The sequence below is a fragment of the Myotis nattereri genome (assembly GCF_964212035.1).
Source record: "Myotis nattereri genome assembly, chromosome: 3".
NCBI classification, from domain to species: Eukaryota; Metazoa; Chordata; class Mammalia; order Chiroptera; family Vespertilionidae; genus Myotis; species Myotis nattereri.
Window position 1 is genome coordinate 60,010,976 of NC_138077.1, and position 26,945 is coordinate 60,037,920.

A 26,945-nucleotide genomic window follows, 5' to 3' on the forward strand; every position below is an offset into this window, starting at 1 on the left:
TAATGACATCAAGTAGCAACACCTGGCTTCCTCTCCCTAGCAACGACTAGCCTCAGGTGGAAGCACTTTACACTGTAACCAAATGTCTGTGAAGCGTTTTCCTGTGCCTCGTCTCATTTGATCCTCACAGAAGTCCTGGAGTAGGTAGATAGGAGACTCAGTGGGATCCTATTTTATTTTCATTAGCTGGAAAACAGATTTAGAAAGCTTATAAACTTGACCCGACTGAAAAAAAGTAAGAAATGGTGGAACTTGAAAATGACTTCAGATTTTCTCACTGCACAGAATATAGTCAAACACTGCTAGAGTTAAATATTTTACCCTTTGTTCTCCCTGCATGATCTACAATGATCTGCTTTGTGTTGATATTTACTGCTGTGTTGCTGACAATTACCTGAAAGAGAAGTCGGGGTGCTTCACTGGGCCGGAAAATGTTTAGCTACATCAGAAAGCAGGTCTAATTAAGCAAGTTTGTTCTATATCTATAAAAGGCTAGGTTGACTCACGCATGCACGATACATATAAAGCTCTCACTGGCCCCAATCGCACATGTGTGTTTCGATCTGTCATTGTTGATCGTGAATTTGATTGTTTTTGTTGACATTCTGAAACTGAAAGAAAGTGGCGGCGTCACAGGGTAGATATAATTATCCCCGTGTAACCGAAGTTGCCGTCATATTCAGAAGAAGATGGAGGACCTCCTTTTGAAAGGCACTTGCTCATTCATTGTAAACCAGATCCCAATAATCCGAATGCCATTAAAATGAAACAAATCCGTATCCTGTTTCCTACATTACATGCAATGACGTATCCTATTCTTTTCCCACACGCTGAAAAAGGCTGGGGAACAGATATTGCATTAAGACTCAGAGATGACAGTGTAATCGACAATAATACTAGATTCAATGGGTGATGCTGAAAAGGAAAATTTTCTCATCGAATTTCCTAAAAATATTACTCCTTTGGGAATACCATGTCATAAATTAGAATTGAAAGTAGGTGCAATCATCATGCTACTGAGAAATCTTAATAGTAAATGGAGTCTTTGTAATGGTAGTAGATTTATTATCAAAAGATTTTGACCTAACATAATTGAAGCTGAAGTATTAACAAGATCTGTGGAGGAGAGGTTGTTCTGATTCCAAGAATTGATTTGTCCTCGTCTGACACTGGCCTCAGTGTTAGAGTAATTCTAATCAATTTATCAGTCATTGTTTTTATCAATGTTTTTATATCATGTTTTTTGTTGTTTTTATATCATGTCTTTGTTGTTATATCATGTTGTTATTATTTATTTATTAATCTATATATTATTTTCATATACATTTTACTAATTTTTTTCATCTCTGACACTTCTATTATAGAGAAAGGGTGAATAGCGATATTAAAATATTTCTTCTAATTAATTTCCTTTCAATGTACACGAATTCATGCACCGGGCCACTAGTAGATGATAAACAAACAGGAGAAGGAAATGTGATTCCGAGGTTTCTGAAGCCTGGAAGGTGTTGAGAATAATAATATCATCAGCTGATGTTGGCAGCATGCTTACTACATGCCAGGTCCTATGCCACACATTTGGCTATATTGCCTCATTGACTCCTCACAGCTCTGAGGGGAAGGGGTATTATTATCCCTGTTTCATAAGGGGAATACATGAAAGTTGTTTTTATTTTTAAAGTGCAGGGAGGGGGGGGGGAGGTGGAAATCAAGGATTTTACTCCAAGACAAGGGAAAGTTCAACTGGACTCTGGCTGATGGTGACCATACTTGGGGCCTGCGTCCTGGGGCAGTGCTTTGGTGCTCCTACATGTGTGGACGTAACCCTGCTACCAGCCACAGAGCAATGGATCTGAGCCACTGGTGGTTATGATGTTTGCAAATCCAGCACTAGCAACCTGTCTGTTTAATGCCTCCTAGATATTTTGCTGCTGTTAAAATAGGCTGTGCTAAGCAGGTGGCTTTGCCTTGGCTCTGGACTTTAAGATTGTCAGCCAGGTAATCTAGGTGTATAGATAACAATGCTTTCCTCCTCAAATATTATAAAAAATAAAAAATATAACTAAGTGTAATTATCATATGATTCAGTATAAATATTGCATTAAGTAAAATATACTATTTAGACTAAAATTCTTAAATATAACTATACATCCTCCTTAATTGTTACTAGTTACTTTTACTTCTTGTTATCAATAACAAAAACAAACAAACAAAAACAGCTTAAGCCTGGCGTTTCCTTAAGCTTAACCAATTCACACATTTCTACCTTGTCCCGAGCCTCTGTTGAGTCCAGGGTTTGTCTGAGCCCTCCCTCTAATCTTTGAATTGCTCTGTCACCGTATTGAAAACCCCTCGAGAAAGGACCCTTGCCATATTTCCTGCTTTCAATTCCCGCTTCCTCGTTCCCTCTTGGTCAGGTAGAGACAGGAAAACAGTTTATTTATCAAATAAAGTAATAGCATATGAAAAAAAAATCCCAAGGCTTTTTCCCAAATAGCAGTTTACTTTACAGCTCATTTCTAAAGGTTTTCAACTGTATCTCTTTAGGTATCTACCTGCTAGATTGTTCACTAGGCTGCATGCCACAGTCTCTTAGCAACCATAAACTTCATGGAAAACTCCTAACTCTTTTAGAAGTTGGCCTTCTCTTAAAAGACTTGGAGTTATACAAGCAAGAAGTGCCGGAATTTAGTTCTCTTTTAAAATAAATAAATTATAACAATATTTTAGAGGGCTATCAAGTGGTTTCTTGCCCTTGGCCCCTCCCTCCGAAGCTGCATTGGAGATGTTGCCGGTGAGGAAGCTGTGTCCTCCCCCAGGGAAGGGGTCATGACTGTCTTTTACCCTGACTCCCTCCAGGATTGTGAAGATGTCCAGTCCCAATCTGAACATTGTGACCTTATTGGGCAGTTGTCTGACTTACAGTAGCGCTTACCTCTTTGGGATTCAAGGTCAAGATGCTTCAGTGGGAAGCTCCATGGAAACTCTCATTCAGGTAGGTGAAGTCTTAATTTTTGTTTTAAATATAATGCCCAAGTTTTGATAGGCTTTTAATCGGCTTACTCCTGTAGGTGGTGGCTATCTGTGTCTTTGATGTGGGCGCTGTCAGAGGCAATCCCTGGAATGCTGAGTCAGTGAGGCCCCCCTTCTGCCCCATGCCCTCTGTGGACTGAGGCTTTGCGGACCAGAATGTGTGGAGAATGACAATGGGTTCTCTCATGCCTCTTGCTCCTGTCCCTTTCCACCTGTAGGTAAGACTGTCCATGCTGTGCATTGGGACCTCCCTTGTGTTTGGACCCATTCTGGGCAAGAGCTGGCGACTCTACAAGGTGTTTACCCAGAGGGTCCCGGACAAGAGAGTGGTGAGTAGCTACAAGTACACAGTGCTTGACTGCAGATGGCAGCTTCACTATTGATTAAAAGCTAGAGCAGCTTTGCCAGATTACTGGTCTGGCCCTTTTACAATAACCTGAAGTTCCTACTCCTCACTTCAAACCTGGGAGTCCTGTGGCCCCCCAAGTCCCCACGCCTGGAAGGCTGTGTGTTACTGCTATTGGAGAGAGAGGTCTTTGAACATAGGTTCTGCTTCATATGCACCCAGGGCCCTGGTACTGCTCTGGGGATGTGAGCTGGCCAAGATGAGGCACCAGCGTGAGGTGACCAGAGAGAGCATTGCTCGACACAGGTGTGAGCTGACAGTGGAGGGAGGGAGAATGAGTACAGAGAAGCTCTAGCAAGTGTAAGCGGCTATTTCCCTCAGTGGAGCCCAGTTCTTTTCCATGTAGGAGGCCACTCTCTGCACTAAGAAGGATGGACCTAGAACAGAGAGCAGAGGAGAAGACACCCATTCAGCAGATAGAAGCTATGTGGCAGCAGATCACCTACATGTCTCTGTTATCAGATGTCATCCTAACCTCATCCCCTCATTTTATCAGGTTCCCCGATAGAGCTGCCAAAATCTCAAAGCCTGATCATCAACCTCTGACTATAGGCTCTGCCCAGTCCCAATATATCTCTCAGTGGGATTTTACTTTTGTGGAATGATGCTTTTTATTTTTCTTTTTTAATTATTGAATAATGGTGAATATTTATCAAAAGCTCAGCTGTAAGTACCCATACATATGAAAAACATTGCCTAAACATGGACAAGAAATATATCCATCTCTCACAGTGGTTCTCAACCTTCCTAATGCCGCGACCCTTTAATACAGTTCCTCATGTTGTGGTGACCCCCAACCATAAAATTATTTTCATTGCTACTTCATAACTGTAATTTTGCTACTTTATGAATCGTAATGTAAATATCTTATATGCTATATGTGTTTTCCGATGGTCGTGACCCACAGGTTGAGAACCGCTGCTCTAGAATATTGATTTTTTTAAAAAAAAAATAGCTTTATTGAGGCATAGTTGACATGCAATGAACTGCACATATTCAAAGTGTATGATTTCATAAGTTTTGGCATATGTATATTCATTAAACATGGTGTGTAAGCCACAAAAACTTTCTTATACACCTTCATCTCCCTTTCCTGTCCAATCCTTTATCGCCTGTCCCTGTCCCTAGGCAACTATTGATCTGCTTCCTGTCACTATAGATGACTTTGCATGTCCCAGAATTTTACATAAATGGAATCATACAGTATGTACTTTTTTTCCCCATCTTCTTGCACTTGGCATAGTTATTTTGAAATTCATCCATGTTGTGGTGTGCTTCAGTGGTTCTTTCCTTGTTACTGTAGAGTAGTATTCCAATGTGTAGATGCATTTCAGTTTGTTTCTCCATTCACTGATTGGTGGATGTTTGGGTTTGTTTCCAGTTTGTGGCTATTAAAAATAAAACTACGAATATTCATGTGCAAGTCTTTATGTAAACATATCCTTTCATTTCTCTTAGATAAAAACCCAAGAGTAGCCCTAGCTGGTTTTGCTTAGTGGATAGAGCTTCGGCCGACAGACTGTAGGGTCCTGGGTTGGATTCCGGTCGAGGGCATGTGCCTAGGTTGCGAGCTCAATCCCCAGTAGGGGGCATGCAGGAGGCAGCCGATCAATGATTCTCTCTCATCATTGATGTTTCTAGCTCTCTCTCCCTCTCCCTTCCTCTCTGAAATTAATAAAAATATATATTTTTAAAAGCGGGGTGGGGAGCATCTTAAAAAGAAAACACCCATGTGTAGAATAGTTGGATCATGTGGTAAGTGTATGCTTAACTTTTTAAGAAATTGCCTGACTGTTTTCCAAAGTGATTGTACCATATTACATTCTCACCAGCAGAGTTTTAGAGTCCCTTTCCTCCACATCCTCTGCAACATTTGACTTGGTTGGTCTTTTTTATTTTAGCCATTGTAATTAGTGTGTGTAATAGTATCTCGTTGTGACTTAATTTGCATTTCCCTAATGCAATGTTGAGCATCTTTTCACATATACACAGGATCGGGACAAAAGTAGGTTTACAGTTGTTTATATGGAAAATAATACAATAATTAATAAAAAATACACGAAGAAACTGTTTCACATAAAACTGTAAGCCTACTTTTCCCCACCCTGTAATAGTATATCTTCTTTGGTGAAGTATCTGCTCATTTCTCACACATTTTTAAGTTTAGTATTTTGTTTTCTTATTATTGAGTTTTGAGAGTTCTTTTTTTTTTTTAAATTCAGGATATAAGTCCTTTATCAGATATATGATTTGCAAGTATTTTCTTCCAATTTGTGGCTTTTCTTTTTATTTGCTGAAGAGTGTCTTTCAAAAAGAAGAAGTTTCTAATTTTGATGTTCAATTTACCTAATTTTTTTATGCATTATGTTTTTGGTATCAAATCTAAAAACACTTTTGCCTGACTCAAGGCCCCAAAATGTTTTCTCCTGTGTTTACTTGTAGTTTTAAGAGTTTTCATTTTTACAATTAGGCCTATCATCATTTTTTAGTTAATTTTGAAATATGGTGTGCTACATGGATCAAAGTTCATTTTTTTACATATGGATATCCAATTGTTCCAGCAACAATTGTTGAAAAGACTGTCCTTTCTTCATTGAATTACCTTTGTTGAAAATCATTTGTCGATAGATATCTTGATCTATTTCTTAATTCTACTGTGTGTCATGGATGTAGTTTATTTTAACACAAATACCATATTACCTTGATTACTGTAACTTTATATTAAATCTTGAATTAGGGATTGTTAGCTCTCCAACTGTGTTCTTCTCTTTCAATGTTGTTTTCGCTATTCTAGAGCCTTTCAATTGTCATTTGGGTTTTTGAATCAGTTTGCAAATTTCTACAAAAATCCTATGGAGATTTTGATTGAGATTGTTTTGAATTTATAGATCAAATTGTAGAGCATTGACTTCTAAACAATGTTGTGTCTTTTAACCCATGAACAGAGTATATTTCTCCATTTATTTAGGTCTTCTTTAATTTATTTCAGCATTTTTTTTTGTATTTTTTAGTGGAAGTCTTTTACACCTTTTATTAGATTTATAACTAAGTATTTTATATTTTTGTGCTACTATACATGTTATTGTTTTTTATTTCACTTTCCAATTTTGTCTTGCTAATATATAGAAGTATGATTTATTTTTGTATGCTGACCTTGTTTGCTGCAAATCTTACTAACCTACTTATTAATTCTAGTAGCTTTTTTATTTATTTATTTTATTTTTTTATTGTCTAAAGTTTTACAATTTTCTTCTTTATCCCCAATTGACCCCTCCAAGCAAGAATTCTAGTAGCTTTTTAAATAGAATCCATCAAATTTTCTACATGGATTATCATATCATATGTGAATAAAGACAATTTCTGTCCAACCTCTTGTATGATGGCACTTGCTAAAAATAATAGTACAATGTTTAATAGAAGTGCTGAGAGCAGACATTCTTGAGTTGTTCTTTATTTTATGGGGAAAGCATTCAGTCTTTCAAAGCTAAGTAAGATGTTAGCTGTCATTTCATTATAGATACCTTTTATTTAATTGGGGAAGCCCCTCTATTCCTATTTTTCTGAGAATTTTTATAAAGAATTAATGTTGGGCCTTGGCCGATTTGCCTCAGTGAATAGAGTGTCGGCCTGTGGACTCAAGGGTCCTGGGTTTGATTCCGGTCAAGGGCACATGCCAGGGTTGTGGGCTCGGTCCCCAATAGGGGGCGTGCAGGAGGCAGCCAATCAATGATTCCCTCTCATCATTGATGTTTCTATCTCTCTCTTTCTCTCCCTTCCTCTCTGAAATCAATAAAAATATATTTTAAAAAATAAATAAAGAATTGATGTTGGCTTTGTAAAATGCTTTTTCAAGGTTTGTTGACATGATTACATGTTTTTGTTTTTTTAGTTGTTCATATGGTGGGTTACAATAAATGATTTTAGAATCACAAACCAACCTTGCATTCCAGACAAACTCCACTTGGTCATGATGTATTATCCTCTTCTTATATTGTTGGATTTATTTCGTTTATAATGTGAATTACTGTTCATAAGGGATTGCTCTATAATTTTCTTTTCTTGTAAAATCTTCCTCTGGCTTTGGTATCAGGATAATGTCAGCCTTCTAGGATGAATTGGAAAGTATTCCCTCCTCTTCAGTCTCTGGAAGAGTTTATGTATAATTGGCATTCACCTCGTATAAGTACTTTACAATAGTGTGCTTCTATTTCTCCCCTTCTCAATCTTTGTTCTATTGTTTTTACTTTTGCATGTTATTTTTGTTTGTTTGTTTAAAATTACGTATTTTTTTTAAAATCAAATATCTGATGGAGGAGAAAGAACTTATTTTTAAAAAATATTTTTTTGTATTGATTTCAGAGAGGAAGGGAGAGGGAAAGAGAGATAGAAACATTGATGATGAGAGAGAATCATTGATTGACTGCCTCCTGCATGCTCCCTACTGGGGAGGAGCCCATAACCCAGCATGTGCCCTGACCAGGAATCATACCATGACCTCCTGGTTCACGGTGACACTCAACCATTGAGCCACAATGGCTGGGCTAAAATTGGTTATCTTTTAAAGATATACTTAAAAATCAATCACATATTTTTCCATTAAATTAACATTTCCAGAGCTCTTACTCTCCTTGTACAAGTATTCTTTTGATATTATTTTCCTTTTTTCTGAAGGATCTCTAACATTCTCATGCAAGTGTGCTACTGCTGAATTTTTTCAGCTTTTGTTTATCTGAATAAGTCTTTATTCCACCTTTGTTTCAGAAAGATATTTTCTGTTGGATGTAGAATTCTAGGTTGAGGTTTTACTTTTTACTCTTAGTACTTTAAAGTTTTTTCTCCACTGTCTTCTCACTTGGCCTTCTACCTGATGAGATATCTGGTCTTCCTTATCTTTGTTTCTCTATAGATAATGTATCTTTGTTTACTGGTTGCTTTAAAGATTTACTCTGAATCACTGGTTTTGAGCAGTTTGGTTAAGCAACCGATTGCTTTTATCTTACAAACACCAGGAATCATGTAACTGGCTGTGCTTTCTTCTTTCCATTGCTTGACAAAAACTCAGTCCCACATTTATGCCCCAATTCACGAATGTTATGTATGCTACTCACCTGAGGTTTTATCATAATTCTTTTTCATTATCTCTTTTTTTAATGTGTTTCAGTTTTTTATCCTGTTGCAAGATATGTGTTTTCTTAATTTTATTTTTGTAGTCACAAAAGTAAGGCTTTTTTGTGTATGAAGTCAAGTGATTCATGTAAGTATAAAGAAAGTGTTAGCAACCCCTCAGCTCTCAATCCCATCCACCAGGTTAATGGTTTTAATAGTTTTATGTGAAAACTCCCACATCTCTCTATCTGCTCATATACACATATCTAGAAATAATGGAGTATTTACTTTATAGAACCCTTGAATCTTCTGTGGAAAAAGCCAGAATATGGGAAATATAAACAAATGGAAATGTTTAATGGTGATGATGATATGGACACAGAAATCATTGTAAATATTTAGTATCCGTTTCACCTTTGATGGCTGGATGTGAAGCTTTTGGGGAGAACTAACCCTGGAGTGTATAGCTCAGAGCATGTAGGACACTCTAGCCCCGGTGTAGCCGGTGAGCTAAGGAAAATTATGACCTTGACTCTTTTCAGATCATCAAAGACCTGCAGCTGCTGGGGCTGGTGGCAGCCCTGGTGATAGCTGATGTGATCCTGCTCCTGACGTGGGTATTGACTGACCCCATCCAATGCCTCCAGATCCTCGGTGTCAGTATGACGGTGAGGGGCCCAATTCCTGGAGAATTCACTTCCTGACCCGGGGGGACTGGCTTCTGTGGGCACACAGGGGTCGTTCTCCCAGGAGCACTCACTGTGTGGCATGCTCCCAACAAGAAGATAAGTGACACAAAGAGGAGGGAGAGTGAGGCGCTGTGGCTGCTGTGAATGCCTTGCCCCTTGTCTGCAAGGTGTGCTCCCACCCCCGCTGCCCCTCCTGCCCCAGGTGTCCTCCACCTGCATCCACTAAGGTGTCAGCACACTGGAATCTGCCTGGCAGTTATCTCTGCTTCCACATTATCAATAATGAGAGCTCGGAGCAACAGGAAGTTGCCTTCCCCTAATTGTTGGGAAGTAAAAGTAGGAATCTGAGGTTGTCTTCGGAGTCAGTCAACCCTGGTTCAAATCCTAGCTCACCTACTTTCTAGCCAGGTGACCTTGGGAAAGTCATTTAACCTCTCTAAGTCTCTATTTCCTCATAAGTAAAATGGAGATAATACTACTACCTGTTTCTTAGGGCTTTGGTGACAAGTAAGTAAAAGCGTGCAGGTAAAGAACTCAATTGTACCTGGTACATAGTATTCAGTTAATAGGAAATCCTATGTTCCCAGACTCACAGGGGCTGGGGAGTACAGTGGAACCTTGACATTGCAGATTTAATATTTAAGGTTTCAACTGTTAACACATAGTAGGGATTTATCATTCTGCTGGTGTACTAATGCGAATCATTATGGTAGCAAAGCACACAACAGAGGGTAAGCCCCGCTGCCACCAAACATCCAACTTTATTGTCTTTTCCTCCAATTAATAGTCACTCTCATTTATTAATGGAGTCAACCTCCAGATTCTCGGTGTCAGTATGACAGTGAGGGGCCCACATTATAGCTTTTACACATTAAGGGGGAAAATAGAGGCTGTATAGGAGTTCACACTCCAGGACCTTCACAGGGATCTGCTGTGTGTTCCTGGTAATTGTGGGTGCCCTCAGTACTGACTCTGTGTCCCTCCTAGGTGACAGGGAGAGAAGTGGCCTGCTCGCTGACCAGCACACACTTCTGCGCTTCCCGGTACTCTGATGTCTGGATTGTTCTTGTTTTGGGATGCAAGGTTGGTATCCTCATCTTCTTGGGGTAGTCTGTCTGTCACCAACAAAATGGACATATATGAAGAAGGAATTAATGAGGTGATTCCTGAAAAGAATCTTGAAATCAGGAAGACCTCTGTTGATACATAACTCTCACAGCCAGGACCCTTATTATTTCTTTACATTTGGGAGTGGGGGGTCACTTTTTCAACTCTTTGGACTTCCTCATTTTGTTCTCTCCAAATCATGTGGAATTCACCTACTGTTTCTCCCATTTCTTGGCTTGATTTTAAATTTACTTTTAAATATCAGTGTTCTTCCCAAATCCCTGCAAAGAAGTCTGTGTCAAGGTATCCTGCTGCCGTTCACCCACCTCACTCTCACTCTGGTTGGAAGACAGGCTGGCTGAAAGACAGATGGCAACACCCAGGGTGTCCTTTGAGTGATTACAGCTGCCTCAAGTGTCTCCCGCCCTGAATCTCCCATCATTAGACTCATTTGTCTCTGGTAGATGGTAAAAGTAGGATATTATTTCCAGAGGGTACAGGATACCTACATAGGGCACTGAGGGAGGTCCCTAGAACCAACTGTCCTGTTAGCTGGTTTTCAGCTTGTAGGGACAGAGAATCTGGCTGTGGGAGCATAGTGCAGGCCTGTTTCAATGAATAGGGTGAGCCCTGGGTGGCAGGAGCCTGTCTGTCGATTATCAGGGCAAAAAGGCCTGGTTGACTGATTGCTGGCAGAGTAGGAGTTTTTCTCCGAAGGTAAACTTTCAAGTGGGTGTTTCAGAGAAATAGCCTTGGGGATGGGCAGGGATGGGACAGGGAAATGTTGCTTTTAAATTATGTTCATATATTATTACTTTGATTGAAATATTTTCAAAAGAAAATACTAGGAAGTGAACAGCTCTTTCCTGGTTTCTTGCTTAAGAAAATGAGCTTCAGAACATGACAGAGCAGTGTTTGAATTCTGACTCAGCCCCTTCCTTGCTGACCCTGAACCTCATTTGACCTCTCTGAGCCTTAGTTCCCTTACGTAAAATGGGGTGATGATAATATCCACTCAGAACTGTTTTGAGTTTCAAAGGAGTTAATGCATGGCAAGAGTTTTCAACCACTCCTGCCCCATAGTAAGAGCTCAGTAAATTTTAGTTATTATTATTAATCTTCTACTGCTCCCCTAGAGTCTAAGGCCTAGACATTTCTGAAAATCACAGCCCCTCTCCCACTTCCTCAAGCCCTAGAGAAGAGCATGTCCTCCCCAGCAGCAACTCCGCACGTCCCCCATAGCAATTCACTTTGCGACTCAACTTGATTTATTTTCTCCATTGCCTTTTATATAAATACCATTTCTATTTGATTTCACTGTAATATCTTTCTGAAGGACAAAGAAAGAAAAGGGGGAAGGAGTGCTGAGCATCAGGAAATTGACTGAGCCAGCTGCCCATGGGCTTCCTGGTCCATGAGCAGTCCCTGGCGAAGACCCAAATCTCTGCATAAAGTTCCAGGAGCCCCCACCTGCACCTGTCTGCTGCCCACTACCCCACACTTCTCAGCAGTGAAGGCAAATGACCTACAAGTATATGTGATTCATTTAAGCACGAGTCATGGATGTATAGGGGCTCTATTAATACCTAGTTCCCATTGGGCAAGGATTGTAATGGAATTGAATTTTTTGTTGTTGTTGTTTTAATCCTCACCCAAGGATATTTTTTCCATTGCTTTTTTAGAGAGAGTGGGAGAGAGGGGGGCAGGGCAGGGGAGAAAAACGAGAGAGAGAGAGAGAGAGAGAGAGAGAGAGAGAGAGAGAGAGAAATATGGATGTGAGAGAAACACATTGATTGGTTGCCTCCTGCACAACTCCTGCATGATTCCCGACCAGGGTCGGGTATCGAACAGCAACCCAGGTATGTGCCCTTGACCGGGAATCAACCGCCCTCCCAACGCCCTCTGTGTGCACAGGGCCCATGCTCTAACCACTGATTGACACCAGCCAGGGCTGAAATTTTTAAATAGAATCAGATTTCAACATTTTAAAAACAAAGAGTTACTTTTATTCACTTTTGATTAAAGTACTCATAATCCAGCTCTGCCAAATGTCACCTGATGGCATCAGTTTCCCAAAAGTCAGGCCCCTCTGGCCTCCTGACTGGTGTATCTTCTAACCATTGAAGGTCTCAGGGCGTCACGTCAGGCCCCACTTGGGACACTGGACATTGGGGGCATCCAGAAGGCATCTCTGCCATGCTGATCCTTTACTCTAGGCCAGTAGTTCTCAACCTTCCTAATGCCGCAACTCTTTAATACAGTTCCTCATGTTGTGGTGACCCCCAATTTCATTGTTACAAATTGAACATAATTAAAGCATAGTGATCAATCACAAAAACAATATGTAATTATATACGTGTTTTCCGATGGTCTTAGGTGACCCCTGTGAAAGGGTCATTCGACCCTCAAAGGGGTCGCAACCCACAGATTAAGAATCGCTGCTCTAGGCTGTCCGTCCTCCCAAAAATTATCGCCAGGGCTGTACCTGTAGGTGAAGCTAGTCAGGTCGGGGCATTTTGGGACACTGGCAGGTGCTCTGCTGATACCTGACCTTATTTATATTCATCGTTAGTTCTCCCTCTGAGTCCCCTAGTTCCCACCCCACCTCATCCCCCATGGCATCTTCAGGTTCAGTTATAAAACATGGACATTTGTGTCTTGCCTTCAATCTCCCTTGAAAGGACCATGGCTTAGTTCTCTTTGTAGCACTGGTTCCTGCCCTACACCTAGCATGGTACTTTACACATAGTCAGGTGGACTTATGTTGCATCTACAGTACATGTGATGTATTATTGAGTAAAGTTTTGATTTCTGTTTAAATGCAGCTCCTTCCAAGAGAGAAAGCACTTTAAGGTGCTGGGCATCGTTTTCTTCTTAGTAGAAATGAGAACTTTGAGAGCAAGTTTTTTGTTTGTTTGTTTGTATTTTTAATATATTTTTATTGATTTCAGAAAGGAAGGGAAGGGGAGAGAGAGATAGAAACATCAATGATGAGAGAGAATCATTGATCGGCTGCCTCCTGCATGACCCCTACTGGGGACCGAGCCCACAACTGGGGCATGTGTCCTTGACCGGAATCGAACCCACGACCCTTCAGTCCGCAGGCCGACCTTATAGCCACTGAGCCAAACCAGCCAGGGCAAGAGCAGCTGTATATTCATGAGAAAGAGGAAAGAACAGGCCCTGGGTTCCTGGTGGTGGGGGCCGGGAATGTCACAAAGTGGGTGAAGGGTATAGATGGAGCCTTTGCTGCCTGTGCCTGCTCAGCAGGCTCGTCGAGTTGCCAGCCTGCCTTTGTCCTCCTGCTTCCACTCTTCATCTCCCATAAACACCCACTGGCACAGAGCCTCTGCTAGTCTGGAGAGGTCTTTTGTGTAAATTAGAAAAGACCTCCCTTCTAGGCAGATGCAATCTTGCAGGTGCAGGACTTGGCAAGCAGATGGTGCCTGTGGGAAAATTAGAAAAATGAGCCCCTTCCTCGGGGCATTGCTCCTGCCGCTGCACATGTCTGGGCAGACAGACCATGGGGGTATTTCAGCTTCCATGTGGCCCGCAGCTCCACGCAGTGCAAAACCACATGGTGGACGTGGCAGCCCTCACCACCAGCAGCATGATGTGCCCGCAGCCCTATCTGTAGGGCTCCTGCCCGCCTATGCCATCCGGTCCTGTGCCTCTATCCCAGCAGAGTCCCGTCTTGCTGACCTCTGATAAACCAATGCTCAGGGCAGGAGAGGAAAATAACATTTATTAAGCACCTACTAGGTGCCAGAAGCACCCTAAGGGTCCTCTCATGTCTGAGTAAACCCTTGTAGCAACCCTTTAAGGTGGGTATTATTACCCTTATTTTAAATGGTCCCGGCCCTCCTGCTCTTTAACCCTGAGTCTGTTATTCCGCTTCCCTGAGCCTCTGGTTCTCCCTCCACATCCAGGGTCTGCTGCTGCTGTATGGTGCCTACCTGGCGGGCCTGACCGACCACGTCAGCTCTCCTCCTGTGAATCAGTCCTTAACCATCATGGTTGGGGTCAACCTTGTGGTGCTGGCCGCTGGGCTTCTTTTTGTGGTCACCAGATACTTGCACTCCTGGCCCAACCTGGTCTTTGGCCTCACATCCGGGGGAATCTTTGTTTGCACAACCACCATCAACTGCTTCATCTTCGTTCCCCAGGTATGTTCTAAGGAGAATTTGGCAGGGCCGGTCCTGCAGAGCATTGGCTGGGCATGATAAACTGCTCACTGTGTTTTCTCTCAAGGCTTCTGGGTAACATTTATTGGAGAGTCAGAAGGAAGGTGGGTTCCTGGTGAGCTGGCTCCTTCTTTTCTTCCCTCCTCGCTCTCCTGAAGGAAGACAGTTTGGCTCCCAGTCAGCAAAGAGGGCAGCCCAGAGTGGCTGAGTGCAGCGGTCCCACATTTCCACCCCTGGCAGCTGACTCGCAGACGTGCTTTTCCGCATCCTCCAGTCTGTTTCACTGCTCCTCAATCCCTTCCTCATCTTGATAATGTCATTTTTCCCCTAGCCTGGGAGTCAGGAGCCTTTCTTTCCTGTTTAGGATTGCAGATTCACAGGGAAAACTCATTTGGAACTCTATGCAATTTTAAATGCTTTTTCTTTCTTTTTATTAGAGGAAAATAGAAAGCATTCCTCTTCTTTTTACAAAAAGGAGAAATAAAAAGTCAATAAACATGTGTTTCATATTATAGGGATTAAAGAAAAAAAATCAAACAAAGGAGGAAGATAGCAGCAGAAATGTCCAGACAGCAAAGAGGGAAAGGGGATCTGGAGGGAAATGTAAAGGAATCATAGTCTCTGGAAGGAAAGTGATGTGAAATTATTCGGATTGGGCCCCAGGGTACCACTGAGCCACACACGTCTGAGTTAATGAACTTGACATTAGGCATTTTTCCTGTTTCCCTTCTAGTTCTCTTTTTGTTCCCCCAAGGCCTCCCTCATCCCACTCCCCCCTCAGCACCCCATCTGGTTCCGAATGCAGCTTCCAGTTGACTATGAATGACTTTACCAGGGAGCACTAACCGATAAAATCGCGGATGGAGGGTCACAGGGTATTTATAAAAGGGAAGAGTGGACCTTGGGGCATGAAGGTATGACACAGGCATAGGCTTTTTACTCTTCTGCCTTCTCACAAATTCTCATAAAAATACTCAAAAGAATAAACAAATATGGAAATATCTGTAGCAGCAGCACTAAAAATCAAGGATGAGTAGTGCCTCAGTGCCAGAATCTAGAGGAATTGTTGCTGAATCTTCATATTATAAGACCTGGATTAATGGACGCCATTGAGAACTAGTGTTATTTGTCTGGAAAGCAGCAGAAGAGGACTTGGAAACGCAAGGACAGCTCCTCGCTGGGAGATGGGGGAAGGGGAGTGGGGAGGGGCCTTTGGGGAAGCCCACCCTTTAGGCCCTGTAGCCAGCATTGTTGATTGGTAACCCATCCACCTGTTGCCAAACCCTTTCTTCCTTGCTCACCTCTGCTATATAGTCTGAAAGAGCTAAATACTTGCTTTTCCAGCTTCCTTTACTGCTCGGGGTGCCCATGTGACACAGTTTTTTTGTTTTGTGTGTGTGTTTTTTTAAATATTTTTATTGATTTCAGAGAGAAGAAGGGAGAGGGAGCGAGAGATAGAAACATCAACGATGAGAGAAAATCATCAATTGGCTGCCTCCTGCACACCCCCTACTGGGGATTGAGCCTGCAACCTGGGCATATGCCCTGACCAAGAATCAAACCATGACCTCCTGGTTCATGGGTCAATGATCAACTACTGAGCTACACCAGCCAGGCTATGTGACACAGTTTTGAACTCCAAAAGTTTTCTGAGAGGCTTCTGAGAAAGCTTTTGCTTTGCTAAAAAAGCTATGGGTGTGGCTGACTTTGCCTCTTGTACCTTCTTTCTGCCTTGCATGTTTGTTGTGCCTGGAGCTATGGCAGGCATCCTGTGACAATGACAGAAAAGCCAAGAAATGCATTTACTATACGAGGAAACTATAGTTATTCTCGTGTAAAACTAAATTCAGAGGGAAAGGACCTATGAAGAGATTCTGCATTTCATAAGAAGAGATGCACAAATTTCTGGAGATTTGGACAAGCTTCCTTCCTCTGAAGGAAATTAGAAGTTTTTAAAAGATAGCAAATTTGTTTTGTCAATAGGATTTAAAAGATATTGCCTCTCTCCAACCAAAGCAAATCATCATGAGAAGGACATAATCTTATATCATGAAATATTAAGTAAGGATGAAAAACACTGTGTTAAATTCAAACCCCCAGTAGGAGCACTGAATAGGCGATTGGACATAGCAAAATACTGAATTAGTGAACTAATGTAAGGCCACGGAACACAAGGAGACCGTTTAAAAATGAGAGACTAGGGCCCAGCTGGTGTGACTCAGTGGTTGAGCATCGGCCTATGAACCAGGAGGTCACGGGCTGATTCTAGGTCAGGGCACATGCTCGGGTTGCAGGCTTGATTCCCAGCTGGGGGCATGCAGGAGGCGGCCAGTCAATGATTCTCTCTCATCATTGATGTTTCTATTTCTCTCTCCCTATCCCTTCCTCTCTGAAATAAATTTTAAAAAAATATTTTTTAAATGAGAGACTAGATCAAATATGGAGACCTTATCTAGGGATACAATTTAGAGCTACTAGGAATCTCTGAAAGATAAAAAATAATTTGGGGCAGAAGTAATCACCAAGGAACTATTAGAGGAAGCCTTCCTGACCTAAATAAAACAAGAGCTCTATCTGAAAATTGAGTGAATCAGCAACCTCCATGATGTGGCTCCACTTATATCTCCTCTCTGAGCACTCAGACATAAGACTTCCACCTCAGCACCTAGGACAGTAGTGATATGTAGGTACACTCCCATCTGCACACATAGACATAAAAATGCAGGATGCAGTTCACCTTGAAATCTGGCTTCCAGGTTTGAACAGCGACAAGCACTTGATTTGTAAAGTGAGAGTGGCAGTGAAATTATTTTGGGATACAGGAACAGGATGGATGGACAGTGTTGGCCTTTCTCTTGCCTTCTCTCTGTTTCCCATTTTTCCTCCTAGCTGTCTTAAACTCCCTTTCTCTTACTTTATCTTTCCTTTTCTGTTTTCTCTCTCATGCCTTTCTCCTTTGAACTATGATCCAAAATATATATATATTCCATTATATTTTAGGTTTAGGAAGTAAATTCTTCTTCTTTTTTTTAATCTAAAAGTAAGTAGGTTTGTCCATTTTTTGTGGGTCTTTTAATGACCTTTCCCCTCTGGCTCAGTGGCCTTTGGTAGAAGAAAGAGTCTCCCTGTGAGAGCTGCACTGTGCATTCCCAGGAGAGAAAGACAGCTGAGCAAAGTTGGAGATGCATCCGAGGAGAGCTACATGGGGAAGGAAGAGCGCAAGGAGAGGGTACTGCCTCCTGCCTCTGAGCCTTCGGAGTGGACAGCGTGGGAGGGGTTAATAAAAGCAAAGGCACAGATGCCTCCAGGGCAGTTAGGTGGCTCCAGAGAGCTGAGTGGAATGGCACAAGTGGACCAAGTAGCATTCTACGCAGGTCCTCAGGAAATGCCTGAGTGCTGACGCCAGACACTGCGGTCATCACCAGCCATGAGCAAGCCTCTGCTTTGGTTGATGGTATCCTGCATGTGAGCCATCTCCACACACATCTTCTCCTTCCCTCCCTCCACCTCTGAGAGACAGATAGGTCCTGAGATAGGACATTGTTTTCTCCTCTAATCCCCCAAAGTGTTTCACCTGCTCCTCCCTGTAAGTACTTAGGACTTCCTACTCTGCCTTAGAGGTACCTGCATATGTCTCAGTGCCCCTACTAGAGAGGTGAGTTTTTTAAAGGAAAACCATTTGTTCTTTTATTTATCCCCTCATTTATTACCTGCTGGGAACATGCAGTTCAACACATGGCCCCATCTCTGGGTGTAGCTGGGAGCAGACATGAAAGGAATAATAATGCAGGTTTTAAGTGTTTGGGGAAGGCAAGTTACACGACGCTGAGGAAGGGGTGCCCCAGCCTGTCTAGGAACTCCATAACACCTTCTCAGAAAATGGGCCCAGTCTTGAAGGATAAGCAAGATTGGGGAAGGGCAGTGGGTGGCATTCAGATGGGGGAACAGCATGACAAGAGGTAGCGAGATAAGAGAGAGAACAGGCTATGTTTGGAGCACCACAAATCTGCACTTTTTGAAGCACAGATTGAAGGAAGAGTGGCAGAAGGTTACTAGTAAGAGATGACATCCTCAAGGTCCTCGTATATCCTGTTAAAGACTGGAGATTGAATCCCACTGTATTAGTTTCCTGTGGCTGCTGTAACAAATTAACACAAATAGAGTGACTTCATTCAGATGTATTTTCTTATAGTTCTGGCAGTCATAAATTGAAAACGGGTCTTATTTACTTGGCTACAATCAAGATGTCAGTAGGTCTGCATCCCTTCTGGAGGCTCCTGGAGCGAATCCACTTCCATGCCTTTTCAGCTGCTAGAGGCCACCTGCATTCTGTGACTCCTGCCTCTTTCTCTATCTTAGAGCCAGCAGTGCGACATCTTCAAATCTCTCTCTTTCTGATCTCCATTTCCATGGCCACTTCTCTTCTTCTGACTCTGACCCTCCTGCCTCCCTCTCATAAGGACTCATGATTACATTGGGCCCACTGTACAATCCAGAATAATCTCCCCATCTCACATCCTTAACTTGAGCACATATACAGAATCCCTTTTGCCACATAAGGTAACATATTCACAAATTCCAGGGCTTTTGGGGGGGGGGGTGCGGGGGCGGGGGGAGGGAGAGGAACACCTTGTGGGGAGCATTATTTAGCCCGCCACACCCACATAGCCCAGAGGCTGAAAAGCCAGGAATGTGCCTGTCCTTCTGGAGGAAGGGTCCTGGAGAAGTCCTGAAATTGTGACCTGAGGTCATTTATTGCCATATTTCAGAAACTCCAATGGGTCAAGTCTGAAGGATCAGGATCCTCACAGACACGGAACTAAGAGGGTGGGGGCTTCCATTAGGGGGCACCCTGGCTCCACCTGGCCAGCTTGGGGTGAGACAGACCCAGAGCCCTGGATGTGCTGAGCAGTTCCTCCAGAGAGGGCTGGGCCTGGGGGTGCTGGGGGGAGAGAGGAGAAGCTCTACTGCTGAGGGAATGAGGAGCCCAAAAGGGAGCCCAGATACTGCGACACTGCCAGGGCCAGTCCTAGGAGAACGACGCTGGTATCTGCTCCATTCACTCAGGACCGTACAGTGACCCTATGGTGCCAGGCTCCAGGAAGTCCCGAGTAGGGTGGGAGCTGATGGCACCCGAGGCTTTTGAGAAGGACATCTGAGTGGGAGGTTCCTGGCCTGACCCAGTACAGATCACACCGACTCCTGATGGCATGAGGAACATGCAGTTCAACACATGCTGAGTACACAGAGGATGTGGTATTGAAATTGATGGAAAGATTTAGAATCCGATCTGAGCTTTACCAAATTGGGGTTAGGACGTGTTTAATGAGTGAGCAAAGAAGTCCCAGGATTCCTGTGAGGCTCCCACAGCCACCAACATCGTTTCTAAGGTGCCACAGTGCCCAGTGTACATCACTAGCACTCTCCATGCTGAGATTTCCTACAGACACTTCCGTCTCTGTAGCCTCCCCTGGCACCCGTGTCACTGGCATGTGCCAGATAGAGACAGTGTCCCAAAGGCTCAGGAGGATGGCCCTTGTTGGTGAATGTTCTGTGTTCAGCTCCATCCTTATTAAGGCAAACTAGCCCATGCTCCCACAGATTGCTTCTTAAAAACAGTTTCTCCCAAAAAACTTTCCTTAGGATCCCACAGTTTACAGTCTCTGTCTTCTCAGCTGTGTTGAGGTCGTGTGGGGTGGCACAGTGACCCTGTTACAGCTCTGGCTCTACTGCTAACCCCCTGCAAGGGCCTAGATCAGTCATATTCCTTCTGAGTCTTCCCTCATTTGTCTAGGAAGAAAAGATGGTCAGATCGCAGACCTAATGTTCTGTCTTTTTTACTGCTATTTATTGCCATTTGTGGTTTCCTATCTGAGCTTTGATTATTGACTTGGGTTAGGAGTTCTGCAGCAAGGAATTGGGTTTGCAGTCGCTGTGAGCACACCATTACCCAATGAATGAGGATAATTAAGAACAGCTACCTATAACTGGAAACAGTTTCACTTGAAACATACAGAGTTTAGGTTGCTTAACCCTGTTACAGCTCGTAAACTCTGGCTTTAGAACATGGCCCTGGGAGTATACGTCAATCTGGTTTTCTCTGACCAGTTCAGCAATGGTTAGGTCAAGCTAAGATGGTTCTATCTCATCTACCTATCATCTCCCTTTGGCATTTTGAAAACTATATCACCTTAACATTCTCTGTGCCTTCTGTCATTTCCGTCCATTAGCTTTCCAGAGCACAGTACATTCTGAGGAGAGAATAGTTTGTGCATTAGTGTATCACTGTCATTCCTTGGTGTTTTGGAGAACTAGTGAGAGAATGTGTTTCTGGGTGTGTAATTAAATAAATAACATATGCTCTGTTATTTAACAGCTGAAGCAATGGAAGGCATTTGAAGAGGGAAACCAAACAATTAGATGCATGGCCAAATATTTCAGCACTCCCAGCAAAAGCTGCCATGCCCCGTATGGTGAGGAACAGAATTGCCATGCCAGAGGAGAGAAAACCTCCATGGAAAGACTCCTCACAGAGGTAAGCGAGACCCCTGCCTAGTGGAGTCTCTATAAAGAACTCCAGTCACGCACCGGTGGGCCCCTGCTGTCCCATTGCTAATGTTCTTTCTTCTCTGCCCATTCCCCCACTTCCATTGGCAGCGGGCAAAACCTTGACATTTCCCCAGTGACTTTCCCACTGCTGATCTTCACCCACTTATTCAGTCATTGCACAGTTGTGTGCTGGACATTGTGCTAAGTGCTGATGAATAAAACAAATATAGTCCCTACTCTCAGGGAGCTCACAGTCTAATGGAGGAAATAGATGTTGATCAAGAGAATAATGAAGGGACAGATCAGGGTGGTAAGGCAGAATTATGGATGGTCAGGGCAAGGGAACCTAATTTAGAGCTGTCAGACAAGACTCTCTTAGCTGAGAGATGAAGGTTAAGTACAAACTGGCCAGAAAAGATGGTGGGAAAGAGCATTCCAAGCAGGGGAACAGCATTGGAAAGGCCCTGAGTTGTAGTGGATTCTAGCTCCTTCTGCATGATACATTCTTGCCTTACATAGAGCAGTGCCCTCATTTACAAGATCTTATAGGGCCCCTTACTGTATTTCCAGGTTCTAACTAGAGATCTCAATCATCCCACCACCCCAGAGAGGCAATAAGTATCTAAGGATGGGAGGAGGGCTAAATAGGGCCTCTGAATACCATAGTAGCACCAAGTCCTTCTTCTGTGCTTGCGCCAGAGTTGGCACCTCTCCCAGGACGGGGCACTGGGGTGTGGGCTTGCAGAAAGCACGTGGGGAAGCTGGAGGCTGCACTGCCTCAGAAAGAAGGCACAGGGCTCAGAAGAATTAGCCAATATTTTCACACCAACTGCATTAGATTCCATGTTTTCTTCAGTACAGAACACACCTGAGTAGGTGCTATTTGGGAAACTATGTTTTTCTGTAATTGGACTGACAGGTGGTTATCAGGGATCCCTGTCTGAGAGGACGGTGAGGTGGGAACCTAAGAAACACAGCCCAGTGAGGGGGTGAACCGTCCCTGCACCCCCTGTCGGTGCCCCTCTAGTCTTCCACACCATACCCTCAGTCTGGACCTTTTTAAAAATTCAGAGTAATACTTCTCTATTTCTGTACTATTTATGAAGCATTCAGGACCTATTTCAAAGCCAGATTTCTTCCCACCTGGCAAGGGAGTAGCATTGCCTTTGAGATACTCTGTGAAGTCTTCAAAGAAGCATTTTTTTTTTTTTTTAGCTCAACAGAAGGCCAGAAACTTGGCGAAAACAGCCAGGATGGTTTTCATTCACAATCAGCTAATGTTGGAACAGCCAAGTGGCCTGACTCTTTAGCCTTATGGTAATTTATGACGTGCTGTTTGTACTTCTGCCACACTGACTACGCTGTTTCCCACGCAGTGACTGTCTCTGCTCTATCCAAAACGATGCCTTGAGTCTGCAGAGGAAGGGCCCTAATAGGGAGCAGATGCACAGGCAGTAAAAAGCTGGCCTCTCCCCAACACCCCACACCTGGTGCATCTCTCCCAGAAAAGGCCTGGGAACCAGCCGCTGCCCCCAGGCGCCAGAGCAGGCCTAGAGAGGTCCCAGCTCTGGCATTGCCTGGTGGGCAAACACGGCATCTTTCCTGCCTCATCTTATGCACAAACCCTGACTCCAGCTTCCCTCCACTGCAGCCCCTCTGCCACCCTTGGTCCTCCTCTTACTTTCCCATGACCTGGGCAGTCCACCTTCTCATTCTTGCCCCCCTTGCCACTATGGTCAGGGGTGCCCCAGGGGCTGTCCAGGGCAGCATCCATCACCGACTTCCCGGGCTGTGTGGAAGCCAGCAGGGAGAACCTTCCCAGGGCTGTAGAACCCTCTTCTACACTCCGCAGCAGAGGAAACCCAACTATTCTTTTTCTTCCCTGAGCCAGAACAACCAGAGGGCGATTCCATCTCTCCTTATGGCCTGTACCTTGTGAAACACACCTGTGGATGTTAGGCTTCCCCAGATGTGCCAAAAGTAATAATTAATAAGCTCATTTAAATGCAGCTGCCACAGTAGGTCAGATTTTGGTCTCACAGAGGCAGTGACTCACACCACACCCCTAATTAGTATGCAGCCATGGTGAAATCAGAGTTCCACTTTTTTTCTCTGAAAGGAGAGAAATTTACTGTTTAGACTGACATTTCTCAATCCGTCACCGGCCAATTTCAGATGTTTGGTTGCTGGGAGAAGAGCCTTCTTCCCAACTCAGCATTGATCCTATTTTTCTACGCTCAAAGAAACTTGTGGGTAAGGCACAAAAAGACAGCATTCAGAGTTTACTTGCTGGGTTAGCTGTCAGCAGTTGGTGGCTTCCTCCTAACTCTGTGAGGCAGCCAAGGCCTCCTGAAGCCAGCCCGAACCCTCCTTCATGAGGAGGGGCTGCTGAGGAGGAAGAGGGGTGGGGTCCCTTCTGGGCAACCAGCACAGTGCCCACCATGAGATGCTCAAGAGCTATCTGGCACCACCCAGGTATCAGGAAGAGCCTGAATGACTGCCTCCCGGTTACTCATCCACTCTGCTCGTGGTGAGTCCCCAGGTATCCACACCTCCCCGGCAACGCCCCGACCTCACCACACTGGGGTGAGAAAGGGGAAGACGGGCAGGCAGGTGCTCAGCTGCCAGTCCCTTCCGCTTATTCAGCAGTTACTCACTGGTCTGGGACTCTCCTGGTGATAAAAGACGTAGACTAAACCAGGACGTAACTGGGAGTCCCGGTATCAGAGAAATCACCTTCCTGCCTATAACTAGGGAGCAGTGATCGGCCTTGGAGTTGCTGCCAGAGACCATTGCTGGACTAGTTTACTCAAAGTACTGCTTTCTGAACGGGTCCCTTCTGGGCAAGTCTCCCATTTCAACTTGAGAAGGCACCACAGGTGTGGTCCATAGGCGACTTGTGTCAGGTTTCCTAAAGATGGGAAACGACTTTTTACTTCTAGGGCATAATAAGTGTATGTCCAAACGCGCATCCTCAGCTTTTTGAAGGTGATGGCAACAGAGAGGCAGCATTTGGGTGTTCAGACAGACAGTTCCTAGAACACGATGCTTGTGTCATTACCTTCCCCAAACACCTGACCTGGGTTGTCTGCCCCAAGACCATCAGTTCCCCAAGATGATCTCTTCCCTCCTCCACCGCCTTTGATCATCAGCATTGTCAGAAGGTGGACATAAGGTCTGAGTTAGAGAGGCAGCTGCTGTTATCACCAGAGGATGCTCAGGGCACACCCACCACCAGTATGCTTCCTCCTACTTCATGCCCATGATCCCAGTCAGTACGGACACACCTCTGTAGCTTGCACCCACCAGGCCTCGTGGACACAGCCTGTTTACCAACTAAAAGCTATGCAACAGGTAGGCAGCTCAACAGCAGAACTGCCCCAGCCTCATTCATCTTCTGGGCTCCATTTTAGATCTACTGAATCAAGTGTCAGAAACTTAGGCCCAACGATCCTACTAAAAAAAAAAAAAAGCAAAGCTTCTCCAATAATTCTGATGCCTGCACTACTTTAGGAGCTACCAATAACTGATAGTGCCACCTGGAAGCTTTCACCTGCCACTCTGAGGTCTAGCAAGGGAGGACATAACACCAATCTGAGATTCTCATTGGCCCCTCCTGGCTCCAGTCTTATCTCTTTGGCCCAGACATCTCCACCCTTCTTCTGGTTTTCCATTTTCTAGTCTGTTTAGCAAGAGGCAAAATACTTGTCTCCCCATTCAATCATCCTTTTGGGATGTGCCTCAAATTCGCCTGAATTTTGCAAAGGTGTCATAAACCCGGAGTTGGGCCATTATTCAGACTTGTGTCCTGCAGAGAGAGCGACCTGACCCTCTCCATTCTGAGGAGGGTGTGCACAGCCAGCAAGCAGCAAGCTGTGTCTCCTCCAACCTCCCGTCTCACCGGCAATGCCAGAGTGGGGACCTTAGGGGGAGATTAAGATTCTACAATAAACCGTGGTTAACCCTTATTGAGCACCAGGTGTCAGTTATTGTACTCAGCACTGTGTGTGCATCACATTTTTTCATTCTGTGGAGGTGCCTCCTCGGAGCCTCAGATCACCAGCTAATACACAGAGGGCCTGGGATTTAAACCAACGTCTTCTGGTGCTACACTTCCTCCACCCTGGGAGACAGCGTGAAAACCCTCAGCGGCATCTTTTGTTGATGGTTTTGCTTTTGCCTTACAGAAAAACGCTGTGATTGAAAGCCTGCAGGAACAAGTAAACAACGCCAAAGAGAAGCTAGTGAGGCTGATGTCAGCGGAGTGTACCTATGAGCCCCCGGAGTGCGCTGTCCTCCCTGCCTCTTCCCATAGCAAGGAGGGTCAGGCTGCAGCCCCTGCGCACGGCCTGACCACTCAGTGGCATTCCGAATGCCTCTCTGACTCTCCGAATGATACCAGTGCGGCGGCCCAGGACTCCCAGAGCACCTCAGTGCCCTCCTCAAGTGCACAAAGCCTCGAGGGGCCTGGGAAGGACACTGGCTCCTCCCCGGGGCGGAAGGAGATGTCTGACTTCAGAGACTTTTCCGATCATTTAAATTTGGGCTGCAGCCAGAAGCAGCAGGCTGGGCCAAGCCAGGGTGCAGAACGGAGAGACCAGGGACCTGCAGTCCCCTGCCAGAGCCTCACACCAGTTGAAGAAGGCTCTGTTCCCCAGAGACAGGGGCAGCGGGAGAACTCAGGGGAGCCCCAGAAGCAGTCAAGGGTCAATTCAGTGATCAGGGAGAAGCTTCAGGAAGTCCTACAGGATCTGGGCCTGGGCTCTGAGGCTCCCGTCCCCTCTTCCCTGTCTTGTCCCCAGCAGCCCTGGAAGAGCAGCGCTGCCCACAGCCCCCAGAAGATGCCCTTCTCCAGGGAGCTGGGCTTCAGCCCATACATGGTGAGGAGAAGGCGGGCAGCGCAGCGGGCTCGCTCACACTTTCCGGGCTCTGTACCCTCACATGTGGGGCATCGGGCAAATAGGGTGGCATCTGGCATAAAAAGTGGGTTAAATGTGCAGAACCCGGACAGCCTCTGCTTGGACCCTCAAACTGCTGATTCCAGGGAACCCTCTTCCAAGAAACTTTCGTTACTCCCAGATCCTCAAGGCAAGCCGGGTATCCAGGAGGACAGCAAACAGTGCCAGGCAGAGCTCCAGGGAGCTGGGAGAAGCTGCACAGCCTTTCCTCACCAGCCTTCTGGTTCTGGCCGGGCACGGTGTCCCACTGGCCCACGCCGATCACCAGATCTGCCTGAGCAGTGCCAGCTGCATTCCCTGAGGTCCCCGGGCTGTCTCTCCCTTTCTTCTCCACGCAACTACCTTGACACTGAGTCCAGCAGCTCAGACGAGTTCTTCTGCCACTGCCACCGGCCCTACTGTGAAATCTGCTTCCAGAGTTCCTCTGATTCCAGTGACAGTGGCTCTTCAGACTCTGACCCAGAGCATGCTGGGGGGCTGGCTTCCTGGGAAAAGCTGTGGGCCCGCTCAAAGCCTATCGTGAACTTCAAAGATGACTTGAAACCCACACTGGTGTGAACTCCAGCACAGCAGGCCTGGATAGAGAGGTCGGTCCAGGACAAGCCGTACCAAGGCCTACAGGGGGAAGGTGGGTTCTGGCCTCAGGAGAACACATCAGTGCCCTGCATTTGACCAGCCCTTACCATGTTTCAGCTATGCTCACTTGAGTACTGTTACCTTGAGCACTTCTTGGGTATTGCCTGTCTTGTTACTACCTCACAGCATTCCTGTAAAAGACTCCAGTTGAGTGACCATAAAAGATACTCTTTGGGGAAAGGTGCTAAATGAGCACAGAAGCTTTCCTGTCCCAGTCAGCCTGTATTCCACAAAACTCTTCATATATACCAGATGGCTGGCAGGTGGACAGACAGAT

At 44.7% G+C, this 26,945-nt stretch overlaps 1 protein-coding gene across 2 annotated transcripts in view; it reads left to right on the plus strand.

Moving 5' to 3' along the window:
- The window catches only part of GPR156 (G protein-coupled receptor 156), a gene marked incomplete at both ends in the record, with an annotated part of 60,103 nt that extends 33,513 nt beyond the window's left edge, over positions 1-26,590 (plus strand). The window contains 7 exons of one of the 2 annotated variants that reach the window (XM_081086884.1): positions 2,860-2,995; positions 3,252-3,362; positions 9,088-9,213; positions 10,222-10,317; positions 14,271-14,507; positions 20,902-21,060; positions 25,262-26,590. In XM_081086884.1, the coding sequence (XP_080943010.1) occupies positions 2,860-2,995; positions 3,252-3,362; positions 9,088-9,213; positions 10,222-10,317; positions 14,271-14,507; positions 20,902-21,060; positions 25,262-26,590 (2,194 nt within the window). The remainder of the gene's footprint in view (positions 1-2,859; positions 2,996-3,251; positions 3,363-9,087; positions 9,214-10,221; positions 10,318-14,270; positions 14,508-20,901; positions 21,061-25,261) is intronic. The other variant, XM_081086885.1, reaches the window with a different exon arrangement.
- Between the last annotated feature and the right edge of the window lie 355 nt (positions 26,591-26,945).